The sequence below is a fragment of the Megachile rotundata genome, chromosome 16 (genome assembly GCF_050947335.1).
Source record: "Megachile rotundata isolate GNS110a chromosome 16, iyMegRotu1, whole genome shotgun sequence".
In the NCBI taxonomy this organism is placed as follows: Eukaryota; Metazoa; Arthropoda; class Insecta; order Hymenoptera; family Megachilidae; genus Megachile; species Megachile rotundata.
Window position 1 is genome coordinate 14,170,165 of NC_134998.1, and position 17,036 is coordinate 14,187,200.

General features: G+C 33.0%; 9 protein-coding genes across 21 annotated transcripts; 4 read left to right on the forward strand and 5 right to left on the reverse strand.

Annotated features, from left to right (window-relative positions):
* LOC100875755 (SKA complex subunit 1) lies at positions 1–1,695 on the reverse strand. Of its 2 annotated transcripts, none has more exons than XM_076541264.1 (4): positions 1,379–1,695; positions 1,173–1,311; positions 632–1,091; positions 1–553 (listed from the first exon to the last, which is right to left on the reverse strand). In XM_076541264.1, the coding sequence occupies exons 2-4, from the start codon at positions 1,260–1,262 to the stop codon at positions 393–395; spliced, it is 711 nt and encodes a 236-aa protein (XP_076397379.1). In that variant the 5' UTR covers positions 1,263–1,311; positions 1,379–1,695; the 3' UTR covers positions 1–392. The 2 variants fall into 2 exon arrangements, with proteins under 2 accessions (XP_076397379.1, XP_003705138.2); XM_003705090.3 differs by having other exon boundaries at positions 1,173–1,294; positions 1,379–1,693.
* A 118-nt stretch (positions 1,696–1,813) lies between these two features.
* bai (transmembrane emp24 domain-containing protein bai) lies at positions 1,814–3,954 on the forward strand. The gene is made up of 5 exons (XM_003705055.3): positions 1,814–2,225; positions 2,462–2,606; positions 2,709–2,779; positions 3,320–3,446; positions 3,528–3,954. The coding sequence occupies exons 1-5, from the start codon at positions 2,055–2,057 to the stop codon at positions 3,647–3,649; spliced, it is 636 nt and encodes a 211-aa protein (XP_003705103.1). The 5' UTR covers positions 1,814–2,054; the 3' UTR covers positions 3,650–3,954.
* Positions 3,955–4,035: 81 nt separating this feature from the next.
* LOC100875869 (uncharacterized) lies at positions 4,036–6,536 on the forward strand. Of its 3 annotated transcripts, none has more exons than XR_013040959.1 (3): positions 4,191–4,365; positions 4,527–4,681; positions 4,831–6,536. XR_013040959.1 is itself a non-coding variant. In XM_003705091.3 (2 exons), exons 1-2 carry the CDS (start codon positions 4,191–4,193, stop codon positions 4,595–4,597), a joined length of 246 nt encoding a protein of 81 aa, XP_003705139.1. In that variant the 5' UTR covers positions 4,036–4,190; the 3' UTR covers positions 4,598–4,769. The 3 variants fall into 3 exon arrangements, 1 of the variants encoding a protein (XP_003705139.1); XR_013040960.1 differs by having other exon boundaries at positions 4,839–6,536; XM_003705091.3 differs by lacking the exon at positions 4,831–6,536 and having other exon boundaries at positions 4,036–4,365; positions 4,527–4,769.
* LOC100875980 (mpv17-like protein 2) lies at positions 5,633–7,177 on the reverse strand. Its single transcript, XM_003705092.3, has 4 exons — positions 6,703–7,177; positions 6,093–6,535; positions 5,889–6,014; positions 5,633–5,797 (listed from the first exon to the last, which is right to left on the reverse strand). Exons 1-4 carry the CDS (start codon positions 6,725–6,727, stop codon positions 5,777–5,779), a joined length of 615 nt encoding a protein of 204 aa, XP_003705140.2. The 5' UTR covers positions 6,728–7,177; the 3' UTR covers positions 5,633–5,776.
* A 145-nt stretch (positions 7,178–7,322) lies between these two features.
* On the reverse strand, positions 7,323–8,445 carry RpL37-1 (ribosomal protein L37-1). Of its 2 annotated transcripts, none has more exons than XM_012289520.2 (4): positions 8,346–8,445; positions 7,883–8,018; positions 7,612–7,696; positions 7,323–7,450 (listed from the first exon to the last, which is right to left on the reverse strand). In XM_012289520.2, exons 1-4 carry the CDS (start codon positions 8,346–8,348, stop codon positions 7,399–7,401), a joined length of 276 nt encoding a protein of 91 aa, XP_012144910.1. In that variant the 5' UTR covers positions 8,349–8,445; the 3' UTR covers positions 7,323–7,398. The 2 variants fall into 2 exon arrangements, with proteins under 2 accessions (XP_012144910.1, XP_012144909.1); XM_012289519.2 differs by having other exon boundaries at positions 7,323–7,468.
* eIF2Bgamma (eukaryotic translation initiation factor 2B subunit gamma) lies at positions 8,346–12,662 on the reverse strand. 8 transcript variants are annotated; one of them, XM_076541262.1, is made up of 6 exons: positions 12,546–12,662; positions 9,625–10,313; positions 9,241–9,553; positions 8,946–9,175; positions 8,668–8,859; positions 8,346–8,445 (listed from the first exon to the last, which is right to left on the reverse strand). In XM_076541262.1, exons 1-5 carry the CDS (start codon positions 12,660–12,662, stop codon positions 8,703–8,705), a joined length of 1,506 nt encoding a protein of 501 aa, XP_076397377.1. In that variant the 3' UTR covers positions 8,346–8,445; positions 8,668–8,702. The 8 variants fall into 8 exon arrangements, with proteins under 8 accessions (XP_076397377.1, XP_012144900.2, XP_076397376.1 ...); XM_012289510.2 differs by lacking the exons at positions 8,346–8,445; positions 12,546–12,662 and adding exons at positions 10,995–11,078; positions 11,290–11,346 and having other exon boundaries at positions 8,526–8,859; XM_076541261.1 differs by lacking the exon at positions 8,346–8,445 and having other exon boundaries at positions 8,526–8,859.
* Positions 10,739–12,279, forward strand: Trmt6 (tRNA methyltransferase 6 non-catalytic subunit). The gene has a single exon (XM_003705094.3). It carries the CDS (start codon positions 10,739–10,741, stop codon positions 12,167–12,169), a length of 1,431 nt encoding a protein of 476 aa, XP_003705142.2. The 3' UTR covers positions 12,170–12,279.
* Positions 12,663–12,832: 170 nt separating the features above from the next.
* On the forward strand, positions 12,833–14,430 carry beta3GalTII (beta-1,3-galactosyltransferase 6). The gene is made up of 2 exons (XM_003705058.3): positions 12,833–13,560; positions 13,638–14,430. The coding sequence occupies exons 1-2, from the start codon at positions 12,833–12,835 to the stop codon at positions 13,921–13,923; spliced, it is 1,014 nt and encodes a 337-aa protein (XP_003705106.2). The 3' UTR covers positions 13,924–14,430.
* Ing5 (inhibitor of growth protein 5) lies at positions 14,197–15,984 on the reverse strand. Of its 2 annotated transcripts, XM_076541265.1 has the most exons (4): positions 15,798–15,984; positions 15,047–15,678; positions 14,856–14,953; positions 14,197–14,771 (listed from the first exon to the last, which is right to left on the reverse strand). In XM_076541265.1, exons 1-4 carry the CDS (start codon positions 15,829–15,831, stop codon positions 14,765–14,767), a joined length of 771 nt encoding a protein of 256 aa, XP_076397380.1. In that variant the 5' UTR covers positions 15,832–15,984; the 3' UTR covers positions 14,197–14,764. The 2 variants fall into 2 exon arrangements, with proteins under 2 accessions (XP_076397380.1, XP_003705107.1); XM_003705059.3 differs by having other exon boundaries at positions 14,197–14,953; positions 15,798–15,983.
* Positions 15,985–17,036: the final 1,052 nt, after the last annotated feature.

Here is a 17,036-nt window from a genome sequence, read left to right on the forward strand (position 1 = left end):
TTAGCGATAAAAATCTATATTACAATATTAAAAATTATACAAAGAACAATATTTCGGGTGCATTCCAAAGCTATTCCATTTTAGTACATATATTTCAAATGTTTTCTCTGTTATTATTATGCTTTCATTATACCAACATACTTGTTATTTGTTACTTTAAATTCTATCGCGTTAAAATTTTCTCTCTCTTTCTCTCCTTTTTCCATTCTTTCTTTCCCATATTTTTTATAGTACGAAAATGTCAACCGCCTCGACCGATGAAAATACATCCATTCTTCGCGTTACGAAAGAACTGATAAACTTATACGATAATAAAAATATTTATTAGAAAAACTTTAATCCTATGTAAGATATAATTTCTTTTTCTCTTGTATTTACGATGTTTCGAGTTATCATTGTTTCGTTTGTACGACATAGTGTATATCATTTTTTACTCTGTGTTCCCGTAATCGTTTACAATGTCGCAAAACAGTCAATAAATTTAATTTAATTTTGTTCAGTTTTGACTTTGCATACTTCTCGTAATCAATGGCAGTAAAAAAGTACACATATTCTGAAACAAAACGAATTTTCTACGGTTATTAGCAAAAAGTACTATGTTGATAATACAATTAAAACAAAAAATTATTACCATTATTAGTACAAACGTCTAATTCTTGTTTCTTATAATGTAAATAGACATTCAAGTAACCTTGTTTCCTAGCATGAGCTTTTCCTTGCGATAAGAATGTGTATTTTGCTTTTAACACTTGATTTATAGTAACTATTAAATTATTTAAAGTTTCTAAAGGTTGTCTTCCTATTATATACTTCGGAATTGTATGAAACTCGTCTTCTCTTATCAGAGGTATCATTGGACAAACGTCAGGTTCGTTGAATAAGATTTTTTTACAATCTTTCTTCAGAGTTTTTTGATCCTCCGCGTCGCTTTCAGTTATCATAGACGACTTTCTTACAAAGTCGTCTTCAGGAAACATGCTCGTACATAACGAATTCTCGTTATTATGATAATCGTAAATTAGTTTCGACGATACATTCGTTTCCATGTGAATAATCTTTTTATCCAATTCCTTGATAAGCAACGACAATTCCTATACAAAGCTTTCGTTAGGATTTTGTTTAAAATTTATAGTACGTTATCTATGACATATCAAAAAATTGTTAAAACTTACAACGCATTCGTTATTTTGCTCTTTCAATTCTTCCAATCTTTTTCTCATTATTTCAATACCATCATGCATTTGTGTAACTTCTTTGTACATTTTAAGAAACTCTTCCTTTATTGCATTTTTACCTGTATAAAAAAGGAATCTTTAACTTTATAAACAAAAATAACTATTATAAAAATGAAAAAAGTAAAGTTTATAAAGTATCATACTATTAATGAATATTGTAGCGGTTTCCAAATCTCGTAATTTTTCACACTGTCTTTCCAAAATTTCTTCCAAAGAACAAGAGGCTGCCATTTCAAAATTGCAAAAATTTCTTAATTACTTAAACGTAAGCGTAATAATAAATCGGTAAATCGACACTACTTTTGTTCGAAACACTTTATAACGATTACATTACCGGAAATAATAACTTGTTACTATAAATAACGAGATACAATATGCTTTATTAGATATTGCGAGCAACGGTCAATTTCATCCTAATTCGTAAATTTCAAATTCAATCGGACACCGCTCATAGATGGCGCAATTCATAGACTTGCAAATACCGCTGCATAAAGTCTATGGTGTGATTGTCAGACCATAGAATATGTTGCGGGATACGCATTTGGACATGGTATATTGTGTTTTGGCACCACAAGCGTTATTAGAACTCTGCGTAACCAATCAGAATATGCTTGTGTAGTAACGAACGAAACCTCGTCGTTCGTTGTTACGGTACTCTTGCAAAATTTACACGTGTGATGTTCTTTGCTCGCACGATACACCCAAAATATTTAATGGCTGCCAACTCATCGATATGTTGACGGTTCACTATTAAAACCTGCTATTGTTCAAAACTTTGTGCGAACATTTTTTAACGTAGATTTAAGAAATTGCTTAAATATGAGAAACGTAGTATTTCTTTTTGTGACATTAATCGCACATGTAAGTTGTATTAAATTCTACCTTGAGCCAAACTCGTTAAAATGTCTAAAGGAAGAAGTCCAAGCAAATGTCTTGGTTGTCGGAGAATACGAAGTTTCAGTTACGCAAGCTGTTAAAACTGAATACATTGTAAGTTCCGATGTTGTTCTTAGCACTTGAAATGTATTTATATACCATAATATTTGAAGGTTATATTTTTTTAACCTCTTCCCACATCTTGTCATTTGTTCCACTATATATGCATCAAAAGAAAAATCCGAGGATGTTCAAAGAAACATAGCCTTTGTTTTACACGACAAGGGAATCATCTTGTACAAAACTGTTTATTACTTATGAATTAATACAAATTTATTATAATTTAATAGATAAAAGATTCCAAGGGACATATTCTTTCAAGGAAGGACGATATACCTCATGGAAAAATGTTAAAATTTTCATTTGTTACCGAAACATATGATACTTTTGAAATTTGCTTTATGGCATATGCTATACAACCATCTTTCTCTGGCAGTATGTATAAGCGCATTTTTGTAGTTATTTAAGATTCCATTAAATATATTTATACTCGTCTCATTTGTTATGTCTAAAATCTTATTCGTAATAATGTTTCAGATATCAAACAGATTAAACAAGAAGTTCACTTAGTCACAAAACGTGGAATAGAAGCAAAGAATTATGAAGGAGTAAGCTCTTTATTTATTTTCAATAATTAGAAGTTTTAAATTCTGTCAATGATAAATTGTGTTCTAGAGCTAATGTTTCTTCTATTTACTAATTGTCGTTTAAGTTTATTTTATCATCGACAGAATATATATATATATATAGAATAAATAGCAGGAATTGTTCACAGTGTTTCATCTATTTTCTTTTTTCTGTATGTGACTTGTATGGACGCGCAGTTGGTAATGTAGCGAGATTGGTTTTCGATTGATTATTAGATACCATCAATACAGCTTTCAATAACACGAGTTTTAGCATGAAGTAGCATAAGAGAAATTTTGTGTGTAGAGTTATACTTACATTTTCAAATATTTTTATAACCATTCCTAACGCTTCAATCTTTCTTTTTCTTTCAATCCAAAAATGTAACATTTCCAAAATATTTAACATTCTATTAAAATGGAAATATTTCGTTTTAAAAACTTTGATTGATTTACATTAAATTAAAAATTTAAACATCTATAGTAACAGAATAACAGCACATACTTGATTCTGTTTAATAGATAGGCGAAGCTGCAAAACTGAAACCTTCCGAGGTCGAACTAAAACGTTTAGAAGATTTATCCGAAGCGATCGTTCAAGACTTTGCTCGAATGCGAAAAAATGAAGAAGAAATGAGAGATACTAACGGTAAGGATCTAGACATAATTCCTTTTTTATTTTTCTTCGGAAATTCGATCTTTCAAACAAATATGTTTTCTTAATTTTCAGAGGCAACAAATACCCGAGTGTTATATTTCAGTATATTCTCCATGTGTTGGCTCTTTGTTCTTTCCACTTGGCAAGTTTTCTACTTAAGACGTTTCTTCAAAACAAAGAAGCTCATTGAATGAGTGACACTAGGAAACAATGGAAATTATCAAATTTACAATTTTTACACCTAAAAAATTTTATTTATTACTGTTCTTTCATTTTAAATGTACTATAAATTCTATATTATTCGAATCGAGGGAAAACCCGCATTTATAACACGAAACTTTAAAAGAAATTAATTTTTTTTTTTTTCAATAAAACAGTAAGCGTAGGTGGTTTCAATTGATTTAGCTTCTATTTAATCGTTAATTATTAATAAATAAATTGTATTTGTATTTGATTTAAAAAATGAATAATAAATAGCGATCTATTTTAAGTCGAATAATCGGTTCAGTAAAATTATGATCATTGACTTTGTAATATTTGTGCGTTTATCGAAATAAACTATTGTATTCTTTATTATAAATGAATAACACTTAAGTCTATAAGAGAAAGAATTTGAAAATTTCGATTCGTTGTAAACGAATATGGCGGCTTAAACATAACCTATAAAATATCATGACAGAATTGCTCTAGGAAGAAATTTCATCGAACTTTATCTAATAATTAGAAATCAAAAAAATGCAAGAAACGTCGAGTGCAGTGAACAGCATCATTAATAATCGAAATCGAGATTGTTTGGGATGCAGAATTTTTAGTGGTTTTGGTCTTATAGGTTCTGGCTTATATGTTTCCCATCATTCAAAAAAATTTCAAAAGACTATTGGAAAATCTATAATGTATTCAATTGGAAGTGGTAATTTGTTCTTTTTTTTAACGTTTAAAAATTGCTTTGTATTAGTTTCGCTTCGATATCTGACTTATAATTGATATTTTTTTTTGCTACAATTACGAATAGATCACATATTAAATAAATATGATTTATGCAAACATTTTGCTGTGTTTAATGTTTTTCAGCATTGATACTCCTCGGCGCTGCTCGAGTTCTCAATTTACCACCGTTTCGTGATCAATTTAATCATGGATAATCATAGATGGATATTAAGCATACATTGTAACAACTGTTTCATCCGCTAATTTGATATTTTGATATTTTTAACAACAAATACAAGGTATAAAAACAATATTATTCGTTTGTACCAACGGTATTAACAGTTTTGTTACACGTTTAATAAATTAATGTATTTTTGGAAAAAAGTATTTATTGTTATAATAATTTCTGAATTTGTACAATCCATAAATATAAAGCTGTATTTTTCAGAGAGAGAGAGAGAGAGAGAGAGAATATTTACTAAATCTATTTACAAACAAACGAGGGACGGTGAACGTAAATGATTGTCAATAGAATGTCGATCGATCAAAGTCGTACAAATATTAATTATGTTTCGGTTGTAACTATATTCTAAACTATTATTGCCTAACTTTTCAAAATTTCGTTTCAAGTTTCACTGTAGAAATGACTCGTTTATTTCATTGTTAGGTATCATCTCACCGTATAACAAAATTTGGAAATTCGATAGAAAATGAATGAAAAAGCGATTAAAATACATATTTTAGCAAGTGGTTGAACATAAAAACAATGCCTCGATATATTAACTTAATCTTCATGGATAAAATCATCCATAACCCTTAATTATGGGAAGTACACAAATATCCAACAGTCTTGTTTATCGTTTGCACGGTTTATTGTTTGTATTTACACTTCTATAATCGGTATTTGCTCGTTGGCGACTGACGGCTTAGAAGACAATAATCTCAGTGCCGCCGAATGACAAACAAAAGCTGTCATTCTAATAAACAACTTACATTCAATAGACGATTATTACGCTCGATAAGAAACCGAACGAAAATTCTTCAAAGATGCATCACAGTTGCACATACATTGTCTCATGTGATAAATGTTTCGATAAGCGTCGTTTCGAAACACCTGACGCCACCGTAAGTCTCAATGAATACTGCAGTATTTATTTGATCTTTCGTGTTATTAACCGCGAATATAATCTAACACATACAGAGATATCCAACTAAATCGATAATGGGATTTCAAAATCATACGTGCATAATTTGTTACATGAAAACAACAATTCCTTTATTCTTTTTTTAGTACAATATGTATATATTATATGGTATTACGATACTAATTATATGTAATCAGCAATGAAATGAATATTAATAAATTTAGCGATTTAAATTGTCTCAGAGATGTGTCACTCTTCATACTGAGCATCCTGTAAAAGAAAGAGTAATAAATGTGACGAATTTTATTGCGATAAGTAAAAAAAAAGTTATTATTTGACCAAGAAGAAAACTGCAACTTACGTATTTCATGTACGACAAGAAAATATCGTAGATCATTGTCATAAAATTCGTATACAGTACTCGATAATGCAGAGGTACGAAAAGAAAATTTACACATTGAGCGGGAGGCCAAAAACAGCAATCGACCTTAAAAAATGAATATCAAACATAGATAAATTGGCAATTTTATTGGTTTTTTTTTACGAAATAAAATTTATTAGATACCTTCCACGTGTCGTACAATTTCGCTTTCAGTTCCTTGTATATTTCCTCGATTTTGCGATGTTCCAATACACCAAGACCTACGAAGAATATGCCCAAGCAGATAGGACTCGCGATCGTTTGGTCGAGACACATCTTTTTAACGACGGTTAAAGTGTTCTTGCCAGGGAACATTTTATCTAACATCATGTAGAACCAATGATGGAACGGACCTTGAAGTAAACCCACCGCTGTCATGTTTCTAGTTCGCATATAATTATGTATGTACGTTGCAGTGCTACTGAACTCTTCTCGCTGTTCATCGTCCGGCGATGCTGCCATCACGCGAGTTCTGTTCGACAAATTTTCGTTGCCTTTATTCCAGTGTTCACGCCTTTGTTGGATCATATCTGCCCCTGCCATCATCAAACCACAACTAACAGTGTTCGTGACCAAAAGGTACTTGCCTACAAATATCAAACGTTTATTAATATCTTTTATTCACCAAACGTAATTGCTTATCAGCAATGGAACTTTTCATTTTATTATACCGAACGTACGTTTAACAATTTAAAATTCTTATCGTTAATAGTATTTTATATAGTAATAGAAATAGAAAATTTTTTATACAAACCAAATAATTTCTTCAAAACAGTCATCTGTAGAGAATGACCTTCAGGCGTACTTGGTGAAATCTTTGAAATTTTTCCAACTTCAAAAATACTTCCTTTTTATCTCGTTAACTTTTCTTTCTTTATTTACATGTAATTCTTCATAAAACTTCCTCAGTTTTATTTAGCGCAGACGCTATATAATCATGCGGTTATTCTTGATTTTTTGATGTTTGTGAAGGCGGAATGTCAGTTGAACACGGTCCCGTAACATACCGTTTTTCTTAACTAAAGAGCAATAGTCTCTTAAATAGATTTTAAGAGTGAATATAAGGTATCATTTTGCATTATAAATTTGCGAGTTACTGAACAAAAATAGACGGAACGAAGGTAATTATATGGTCGGACACAATCGAAAGTTCCGCCGCGTTTGCGCAGAGTACGACCATCATCCCCTCTTTCAATAATTTGTATATCTTTTGTATTATGTATATATCATATTTCCTACTCTATACGTTGATAAAGTATTAACGATATAGTTGGTAAATCGCTGTTCATTTATACCTGCACGAATTTCATTCCTTTTATCAATTTAAAATTGATCATGTTAGGGTTATTTCGAAACAAAATAATATAGACTGCCTTTTGGTATTTTTCAAACTGTTTTATTCGTAGTCAAAATCGTATATAGATACATAACAGAATGACAAGATGTTAGATTACTTAGCTTGAACTGATTTAGGTTTTGGCAAACCTTCTCTGAATCCATTTCTGAAACAATACGGAGAACTACGATTGAAACATTTTCGAAATATTTAATGTTAACTTTAAAAATATTTTCTTTTTTAATAAAGGTCTTGTTCAAGCGTATTTTTATGAATGGCAGCCTCGACTTTACTATCCGCTTTGTTCTTATTTCTTATAAAACTTACTTGAATTTTCTACGAACAATCTTCAAGTAGCGCATACGACCTGTGCCGGTAGTTTTCCTCCTCTTAGCTTTTATAGACCAATTATCTGAAATTTATGTTGCACAATTAGTGAAATTATTCATTCTACAGTTTATAAAATTATTTCTGATAAATATATAGATCCAAGCCAAACATAGCAATTACTTCTAAACAATGAACAATTTTTACATCTGTATCGATGAAGATTATGTTCCTTAAGTAGTCGTTAAAAATATGTTATCAATTTACTTACATGATCGCATTTTTTTCTGTGGATATCCACACTGAGCACATTGTGACTTCTGAATATGATACGAACTACGACCACATCGTCTACACAATGTGTGTGTCTTGTTCCGGCGTTTTCCAAAACTTGACGTACCCTTCGTCTGTGAAAATTAAAAGATGATAAAATTTTAAGTTCACCGAATTATCAGTATACCAACAATAATCGGTAGAAATTAAATAAAAATCTAAACGTAATCAACAACGAATGTAACACCGTTTACGTATTGCGTCAAACTGTTCACACTTTCCTTATAACCCCAAAATATCGTATAACATTAATATAAGTTTATTTCAATCGTTTGCGCCGTAATTATTATTTTATATTATTTCCAAAGGACTTAATAAGTAATTCTTAACTTATCCGAATCAATGAATTTTTACGATTACTTCGATATAAACAGATTTTAATATCTTGAACGCGCGCTTACCATTTCATACAACGGAGCAACACAGAAAGAGACGTTCAGTCCGGTTCCAAAACCACACGTTCCTTCGTTCAGGTTGATTCGGATCAATCATAACCTCAATCTATGATAATATTTATGTACTTACTATACGCCGAAATAAAAAATTAATTCTTATTTCAAAGGTTAATGATCAAAACATAATTTTGGATTTCACATGATTGTATTTTAAAAATATTCATGTTTGCGGTTATAAAATTGCCGATTTTCAAAATGAAAAATTTTTTTAAATAAAAGTTAAATATTTTATAGAAGAGATGCCTAGTTTTATAAATTTAGTCTTTACTTAAGCAACTAATTCGTCTAGTTTGTTCTAAACGATTAAATTTCTATGAGCTTATCCGGATCCGTGAGAACTTCGCGAGAATGTTGACTTCCAGCTGTTACAGTATGCTGAGGACCAACGATGCAATCTTTTAGTTCTGTACCTTCTTCTATGAAGCAACAATTGCATAATATACAATTCTGTATTACACACCTACAAATATTAATGGAAATGAAAAAAAAAAAAAAAAAACGTTGCACTTTCGTCTTAAAATGCAAAGCATAATTAATTTGAAATACCCTTGTTTAATTGTTACATTTTCCATTACAGTACTGTAAGATACTCTCGTTTTAGAGTCGATAACTGTGTTTGGTCCAAGGTGACTTTCTCTCAAGGAGGTTTTTTCAGAAATCGTACAATTATCATCTATACTGCAACCTTGTATCTGTGTACTATGTACAGTGGCTGTAGGTGAAACGTTCTTTAAACGAGGTTGTACATTGTTATCGACGTTCCACCATTCGGATATCTGAAACGCATATTTTATTAATGTATCTCTTTTTAATTTGAAACTCGTTAATTATAAATATTTACCTTGGTATTAATAAAGTGATACATTTGTATCGTGTTTGCTCTTAAACCAAATTTCCCATTACCAATGTAAGCGTAGCATCTAATTATGTCACCGTTATATCCATCCTCTAAATCGGTACTGCGATCGTTATACGCTGACATTTTTCTAATCAACTCGTCCAGTGATTTTTCTACCGCGAAGCGGTAAATATCTTCTTTTAAGTTTACTTGTACCAGCGAAGTATTCTTATCGTCCACGCATTGTTTAGGAGGCTTAGAAAATTGTTTACTTACGATATATGGAAGAAGTTCGCCTTTCAGTGTAGTTAAGTTTCTATAAAAAAAAAAATGTAAGTAACTAAAGTTATACATTAAAAACGTATTTTTCTATACTATATCACTTACTTGTTATGCATCAAAAAATCTAAAACCCATCTTCTGATAACATATAAATGAGCATCCATTAATTTCGAATGAAGAGTAAAATTTGGATGTCTTTTAAGGAGCGTTTGCGAAATATTTATAGTTTCTTCGAAATCTGAACCAGAGGCTAAGAAAACCAAACGTCCTGTTTCGTTATCAATACCGATCAAATCAGTCTCCGGTTTCTGTTTATTCTTAGGGCCTGGAGTTACGAAATCCTCGGGCACCTTGGGTGTAGGTAACAGCAACGCCGTGATACTGGCATTGTGTTTTCTATACAGATTTAAAACTTCAGATATGTCAACATCGGCGATTAAATCACAGGAGATTACCAAAAAATCTGTATATATTTTTTCGTGAATCAGTCTGATAGAATCTGCAGTACCAAGTTCTTCCGCGTCTTCAACGGAAGCAATATCCACCTTAATTTTTAAATTCAACTTGGCGATAGACAACAGTACACTGTTTTCCATATTTTCAGATACGACAACGATGGCTTCCTTGAAGCCAGTGTTTTCCAATAATTGAAGCGGATACCAAATCATCGGCACATTTCCAATCGGTAACAAACATTTATGTTTTCCATGAGTGAGTTCCGTCATACGAGATCCTCCTCCACCAGCAAGTACAATCGCTTGAAATTCTTTGTGAGGAAACATTGTTTGTATTCGCTGTAATTGAAATAATAAGAAATATTAAAAACAATAATTTCGAGTAATATGAAAATTAATAATATTTTATAGTACAAGTTTATAGTTCGCTTCTAACAATATCTACACGAACGAAGTAAAAAATCTTTTCTTATTTTCGTATGTTTCCTTAACCTTCAATGACAGATGTTCGGTATATCTTCAGCAACGTGTTTTAACGCTCGTATACTTCTTATAGGTTACATCAAATTATGATATATTCATACGCTAACCGTGTTAATCTTAATATATAAATAATTTGGTACGGACACAAAGTAAAAGCAAAGTGTACGAACGAACTATTGCTATTTGTACCGAAAAGATAACGAAAACATCTTTAACCTATAAATGACACGTTAACTTGTACAGACGCGTTCTTCGAAAAAGTTCATAATATCGAAGGAAAAATGTGCGATACGGAAGACAATATAATTACAGCAGGTAAATACGTGATAGTGAATAAACTGAACTTCAAAAAAGTTTACAAAGCAACAGTCGGGGGTAGTTTAATGTTGGGAAAGGATTTGGTAGACATGAGTGAAATTATCGGGAAACCTTTTTGGACCACGTTCGAAATGATACCGGCAAAAAATGGAAAACGAACATTTTTCTTGAAAGAAACAATAAAAACCGAATCACTGAACGATTTATTATGCACATTACCAAGCGGCAACGATAATCGCACCATCACCGACGATGGCACATCCCAGAAACTTTCTAAGGAGGAGATACTTCAGCTTCAAGAGTCTGGAAGAAGTAGTAAGGAAATAGTGGGTAGTTTGATCGAGAATAATAAATCTTTTTTAAATCGAACAGAATATTCGCAAGAAAAGTATTTGAAGAAAAAGGAAAAAAAATACGTACGATATTTAACTATACGTAAACCGGATATAACATCCTTACACGACGTATACTTTAGACTAGATCATAGCAAAATTGGAAATCTTAGAATGGATACCTTGGCACAATTGTTATCGTACAGCGACGTTCAGTCGGAGGGATTATACATATTGTACGACAGCGGATGTCAAGGTCTACCCGCAGCTGCAATGTTAAGTAGAATCGGTGAAAATACGCAAGGACATCTGATCAATTTACATCCTGGAAACGTGCATCAGGCAACGTTGATTCACAGTATGAATTTTCCTGTAGAACAATTAGATAGACTGATTAACGTTAACATTTATAGTTTTCTAAGATTACATTATCAAGGAGAAAGTACCCTTTTAAACAACATATCGAAGAAAATACATAATAATTGGAAAAATAAGACGAAAGAAAACGAGAATAAGGACAGCGAAAAAATTTTGGTAGTAAAAGAGGAAGTAAAAGAGGAAAAGATAAATACGGAAAGCTGTGTAGAAAAATTTAACATGTCTAGCGAAATCATGGAAAGTCACAAAATTAAAGAAGAACAAGGTACATATAGTAATATAATCGTGTCGAAACGAAAATTGGACGAATCCGAGCATGAATCTACGGAAGTTACAGCAGCGAAAAAGCCAAAATGGTTTTTAAAAACACAACGCGCTATACAACTGGTGCAAGATTCGAAAGCTCGAGGATTAGTTATTATAGCTAGAGAACATCCTTTAAATATTATTCTTGCCCTCCTACCTTTTCTAGGAGCATCCAGACCATTCGTAATTTATCATGTACATCGTGAACCTTTACAAGAGACTTACATAACGCTTAGACAAAAACAGAATGTCATTAACTTAAGACTCTTTTCCAATTTTTTACGTTCATATCAAATTTTACCAGACAGAACACATCCTGATATATTAACCAGCGATACGGGTGGTTATCTTTTAACAGGTTACTTAGTGGAACAATAAACAGATATGTAAGTCTGAAGTTTAAAAGAGACTGCAGAACCGTGGTTGTTCGTATTCGTATTAAATTTGCTGAAAACAATAAATAAAGGAATCACTGGTTAAGAAATTTACATGCGTTGTTACTCATTTCAATGCGAAGAAGATTTATCCAATTTCGGACAATCAGTGTCCGAAGATATTGAAATTATGAGATTTTGAGTATTTCTAAATATTTTAAAATCGTAAAATATTGACCCTCGAAAAGTTTGTAACCCTTCAATTTAGGATTTGATTTGGTATACATCGATATCAATCTTAGGGGTATACAGTTCGATATAGTATGTAAAATAAAAAAAAAAAAGAAAATCATGAAATATTTGAAATACACTAAACATACCGACGTCCCGAAGGAATATGCGCGTTGCTCTCGATTCCGGAGCGTATTCGAACCAATCGGCGTCGATGCGCGTAACGCGAATAAAAAATTGGACAAATTAAGAGTACGCTTTACCATGTAAGAAAGAACCGTGCGAAATTATAGAATCGAGGGTCTTGGAGAATAATGTTAAAATAATACAATATCGGAAAAAGAAGGATTTAAAGAGTTGTACAGTATCGAATCATGTATGTACGAAGATAATGTTTGAAGGTTAGAAATCTTTCTGACAAATACTTGTTTACTAAATGGATTCTGTAACGCTTTTGCCGTTAAGGCCCTCTTCGAAAAGTCTATACACGATGATCAGGAAAAAGTTGCATGTAAAATTAAATATTCCAACATTGTTGATAATAATAACAATCGTTTTCTTGTGCGTACATTATTTATCTGCTACAAAGTGTTTACAAAATGACAGAGAAGTTAAGAATAAAGGAAAATTTAGGCTCATGATACTTATATTGTCTAGCCCCGATAACTTGGAGCAAAGAGCAACTATCAGAAAAACTTGGCTAGCACAGAAGCAAGCTACGGTGAAGCATTTTTTCGTAATAGGAACATTAGACTTATTGTCAGAGCAAAGGGAAACTTTACAATCGGAAAAACAAAAGTTCAACGACCTATTGTTGTTATCCAGGATACCGGACTCTTACGGAACTTTAACGAAAAAAGTTTTGTACGCGCTGAAGGAAGTTTACAAATACTATGATTTTAATTTTCTGTTCAAATGCGACGACGACACGTTCGTTTTGGTACATAAACTGTTAAAAGAACTAGATAAATGGGAGAACAAAGGAACGAAGAAAGAGTTATACTGGGGTTTCTTCAACGGAAAGGCACAAGTCAAACGAAGCGGGCCTTGGAAAGAAACGGATTGGATACTATGCGATTATTATCTTCCTTACGCGTTAGGAGGTGGATACGCATTGTCCTACAATTTAGTGAAATTTATCGCCTCGAACGTGGATATTCTCAAGTAGGGTGAAGTAAAAGTTTGTTTTTTTTCTATTTTATGTATGCAACTAAACCAATCCGAATAATTGACATTTTTAGATTGTATAAAGCGGAAGACGTATCCGTAGGTCTTTGGTTAGCACCTTTAGCAAACATCGAAAGAAGACACGACGTGCGATTCGATACCGAATACAGATCACGAGGATGCTCGAATCAATATATAGTAACGCACAAACAAACGATCGAAAATATGAAAAACATGCACGAATATTATCAAGCTTCTGGAGCGTTATGCGCGAAAGAAATCAGAAATCGAATGAGTTATCAGTACAATTGGACCGTTCCACCGAGTCAATGTTGTTATTTGCAATCCGGCATTCCTTAGTAAACGAATATTTCCTTATTTCTAGTCGTTTCTCGATAAACTATTGTACCTGTTTATCACATGTATATATATATAAGAATTTTTTTTTTTCATTGCCTGTAAATACCGTGTTATTAGAAAGAAGAAATATAAAAAAATTTTCATAAATTAATTACAAATCTAATCAGTACTTTATCGTATTAAAATATACATTTTATATTAGAATTTATAATCGACTGTTGTACATACAAGCTTGTATATATATATCCGTTTAGTAGACAGCGCTGTTAGAAATTTGTTTTTCGATATAATATACTTTATTTCAACAAAAAATTTATTCTATACAATGTCATTTACATTTATAAAATATAAAAACAGTAATAATTTTTACCTCAATATTATAATTATGATTTAATACTTATATAATAAGTATAAAGTTAACAAGCAAATCACAGATGTTCAAAAAACGGCCAATCGTTAAGTTACTACTTTGTACATAAAACCGAAATATAAAGAGGATAATAATTATGGCCGATTCTCAAATCTTTCTCTCCGTGATAAGCTAATATTTCGTTGTATTTCCATCGCATCTAATATAATATCTATTTCCGCAGTTTGTACCACACACGCATACAGTTAAGAGTATTAGTCTACAAACTGTCCAAAAGAAGAGAATAGCTTTTTGTTTTTTACGTTTTTTAACGATACTAACCTAACCGAGACAAGAGCACGATTTTGTTTGTAATAAAAATATTAGACGCAATGCAAATACATAGTTCAGTACATTTGTTTGTTTACAAACTTCTCGTTTTTTTTTTTTCATACAATTTAAGTTGGTTTCACGTTTGAATCATGAAAAGGGCTATATCCTAGTTTTAGAAATAACGTTCGAGTATTTTTATTAAGTTTTTTGTAAAATAAACAAATATATTTATCCATTTCCTAACACTTACTTTTTTTTCCTATCTTGCGTACATTTGGGGCAGTACCATTTTCCTTTAGGTTTGGTAGTTAATCCGACACAAGCAAAATGGAACCACTCTATAGGACACTAGAAGAAAGAAATAAATGAATAAAATTACGCACAATATTGTCGGGATAGGCCGAACATATAGATCGCAAAACACTTATGAGGTAAACTTACATCGGGATTATCACAACCGATCATTTCTCCGTAAGAAACTTGGTGACAAAGACAATACGTCGGTTCATTAGGATCAACCGGCATGTCCAAAACATCGGCTGGATGGCCAAGCGCGGTAGAATCAACTTGAGCCCCACTTCCTACAGCACCAACGGACGAAGCAGAAGCAACAGATCCGCCTTTTTTCTGTTTCTTTCTAGCTGTTTTGGACTCATCTTCGCTACTGGCGCCGGCAGCACCCTTCTTCCTTTTCTCCTTTTCCTTCAATTTTTTCCTCCCTTTTTTACTAGCATTATTCTCTTCTTGCGCTCTACTACTATTCAAAGCTTTATCCTGTATCTCTGCTTCGAATCTTGCCAAATCCGAATCTAACCTTCTGATATGTTTATCCACTAACTCGTAGGTTTGTATCGCTAATTGAACCTTGTCATCACCGTATTCTTTGGCTTTATTAAATAAGTTTTGAATATGATCGAGTTGCTCTTTCTTCTTTTCCGGTGACTCTTTCTTGTAATTCTTCAAATAGTCGTCGGCTAATTTGTCAATGTCTTTCATTAATCCTTGTGCCCTAGCATCCAAATCGCGCATCAATGTAAAATTCCTCTGTAATTCGATAGGTAAATGCTCCAAACCTGCAAATAAGAAATGTGTCTCGTTATCGGGTAGTTGGTTTATGTCGATATTGTAACCTCGCATTTTATTTGCGATCTAAGTTATTTTGCCGATAGGAAAAAAACGGTTGAGTACTTACTATCTAAATAGTGCTCTAAATACAAGGCCGTCATGTTTTTATTTTTTAACTACCTAACCTAGTGTAAACAACAGGTCGTAAGTTATTATTCCAATCGATATTAATTTCCTGAAAACGAACGATCGATGATTGAGGAATGCATGTACGTATAACTATGTCTTGCAATTTGACATGCACCTTGAAAATGTTGATTCAGAATAGCCAACCTTAGTTCATGCATAGATTATATTGAAGCAAGGTGGGTCGCCGAAGTAGGAATGGCAACGTGAAAGTGTATAGGAATTCGAAGCAGCCAACACGAAATAGACATAGAGCAGAGAGAGTCAAGATGGTCATTAAGCAACGGCACAGGAGAGCCAACATGATAACTGAAACTGTCGTCAGCAAAAGCGCCAACCTGAAAACGTAAAGGGATATAATACTGCCAACCTAACAACAATTAGTCATAGAGCAATCTTGACATAGATGGTTGAGTGCAGTAAGCCACATCTCAGAAGCGCCAACCTGAAAGTGTGCCGGAGTGTTTAGAGTAAATACACGAGGTTCTATAACTCAACAACTATTTATTCAGGACTGGACATATAACTCGTACTGCGCGTATGGCTAATGACGAACGAATGAAAATGACGAACGGCGTCGTTCTCTCCCGCGCTCGACTACTTCCTACACGCAACGCTAGGTAGTGCCGCTAGCGTGCTACCAACTCCCCTATAGGGAATTCGCGCTTGCTCGCCGCAAGTGTAAAGGAAAGGAATACTGCCAACCTGAAAGATTCACTGCCGCGATTCAGAATAGCCAACCTCAGTGAGACCGAGAGCACCTGGAACCAAGATGGTCAACAAGCATCACTGAAGGGATGCCAACTTTAATCATATCGCGACAGCGAAGGACTGCCAACGTAATAGCCGTACCGGAAGTAACAGCCACTTAAGTACTGCCAACAGCATTGAGTCACAGAACACCGGCGATCTAGACGGCTGTGCGGCATTATGCGACAACTCAATAGTGCCAACACGACGGAAATCGCGCGAGCGAAGGATTGCCAACATAAGTGCGCTGTGACGTACGGCAGCACTGTCAATTTGAACGAGTCAGTCACTGAGCAGAGGAAAGCTGCGTGAAAATTGTCAACTTGATGGGTATAGAGCCAGTGAAGGATTGTGAACATGATAAGTGAACCAGTTGTGACCGTCACTTCAGCACTGCCAACCCGAACGTAGCTTAGCACTGATGCAATGC

Excerpts from the sequence above, each read along its gene's own strand:
- eIF2Bgamma (XM_076541262.1), bottom strand. The coding sequence starts at position 12,662 with ATGGTAAAGCGTACTCTTAATTTGTCCAATTTTTTATTCGCGTTACGC. Across the intron at positions 10,314-12,545 it reads CATATTCCTTCGGGACGTCG|CGAATACAAACAATGTTTCC; the intron begins GTATGTTTAGTG and ends TTTCAATTACAG. Across the intron at positions 9,554-9,624 it reads GATTTTTTGATGCATAACAA|AAACTTAACTACACTGAAAG; the intron begins GTAAGTGATATA and ends TTTTTTTTATAG.
- beta3GalTII (XM_003705058.3), top strand. The coding sequence starts at position 12,833 with ATGGATTCTGTAACGCTTTTGCCGTTAAGGCCCTCTTCGAAAAGTCTA. Across the intron at positions 13,561-13,637 it reads TCGAACGTGGATATTCTCAA|ATTGTATAAAGCGGAAGACG; the intron begins GTAGGGTGAAGT and ends TGACATTTTTAG.
- RpL37-1 (XM_012289519.2), bottom strand. Across the intron at positions 7,697-7,882 it reads ACAGAAAAAAATGCGATCAT|ATAATTGGTCTATAAAAGCT; the intron begins GTAAGTAAATTG and ends CATAAATTTCAG. Across the intron at positions 7,469-7,611 it reads ATTGTTCGTAGAAAATTCAA|TTCTCCGTATTGTTTCAGAA; the intron begins GTAAGTTTTATA and ends TTTCAATCGTAG.
- bai (XM_003705055.3), top strand. The coding sequence starts at position 2,055 with ATGAGAAACGTAGTATTTCTTTTTGTGACATTAATCGCACATGTAAGT. Across the intron at positions 2,607-2,708 it reads ACAACCATCTTTCTCTGGCA|ATATCAAACAGATTAAACAA; the intron begins GTATGTATAAGC and ends ATAATGTTTCAG. Across the intron at positions 3,447-3,527 it reads AGAAATGAGAGATACTAACG|AGGCAACAAATACCCGAGTG; the intron begins GTAAGGATCTAG and ends CTTAATTTTCAG.
- Ing5 (XM_076541265.1), bottom strand. The coding sequence starts at position 15,831 with ATGACGGCCTTGTATTTAGAGCACTATTTAGATA. Across the intron at positions 15,679-15,797 it reads TTTAGAGCACTATTTAGATA|GTTTGGAGCATTTACCTATC; the intron begins GTAAGTACTCAA and ends TCTTATTTGCAG. Across the intron at positions 14,954-15,046 it reads TCGGTTGTGATAATCCCGAT|TGTCCTATAGAGTGGTTCCA; the intron begins GTAAGTTTACCT and ends TCTTTCTTCTAG.
- LOC100875980 (XM_003705092.3), bottom strand. The coding sequence starts at position 6,727 with ATGACTGTTTTGAAGAAATTATTTG. Across the intron at positions 6,015-6,092 it reads AATTGTACGACACGTGGAAG|GTCGATTGCTGTTTTTGGCC; the intron begins GTATCTAATAAA and ends TCATTTTTTAAG. Across the intron at positions 5,798-5,888 it reads TCTTGTCGTACATGAAATAC|GATGCTCAGTATGAAGAGTG; the intron begins GTAAGTTGCAGT and ends TTTCTTTTACAG.
- Trmt6 (XM_003705094.3), top strand. The coding sequence starts at position 10,739 with ATGTGCGATACGGAAGACAATATAATTACAGCAGGTAAATACGTGATA.
- LOC100875755 (XM_003705090.3), bottom strand. The coding sequence starts at position 1,466 with ATGGCAGCCTCTTGTTCTTTGGAAGAAATTTTGGAAAGACAGTGTGAA. Across the intron at positions 1,295-1,378 it reads CGCTACAATATTCATTAATA|GTAAAAATGCAATAAAGGAA; the intron begins GTATGATACTTT and ends TTTTTTATACAG. Across the intron at positions 554-631 it reads AGACGTTTGTACTAATAATG|AATATGTGTACTTTTTTACT; the intron begins GTAATAATTTTT and ends GTTTTGTTTCAG.
- LOC100875869 (XM_003705091.3), top strand. The coding sequence starts at position 4,191 with ATGCAAGAAACGTCGAGTGCAGTGAACAGCATCATTAATAATCGAAAT. Across the intron at positions 4,366-4,526 it reads AATGTATTCAATTGGAAGTG|CATTGATACTCCTCGGCGCT; the intron begins GTAATTTGTTCT and ends AATGTTTTTCAG.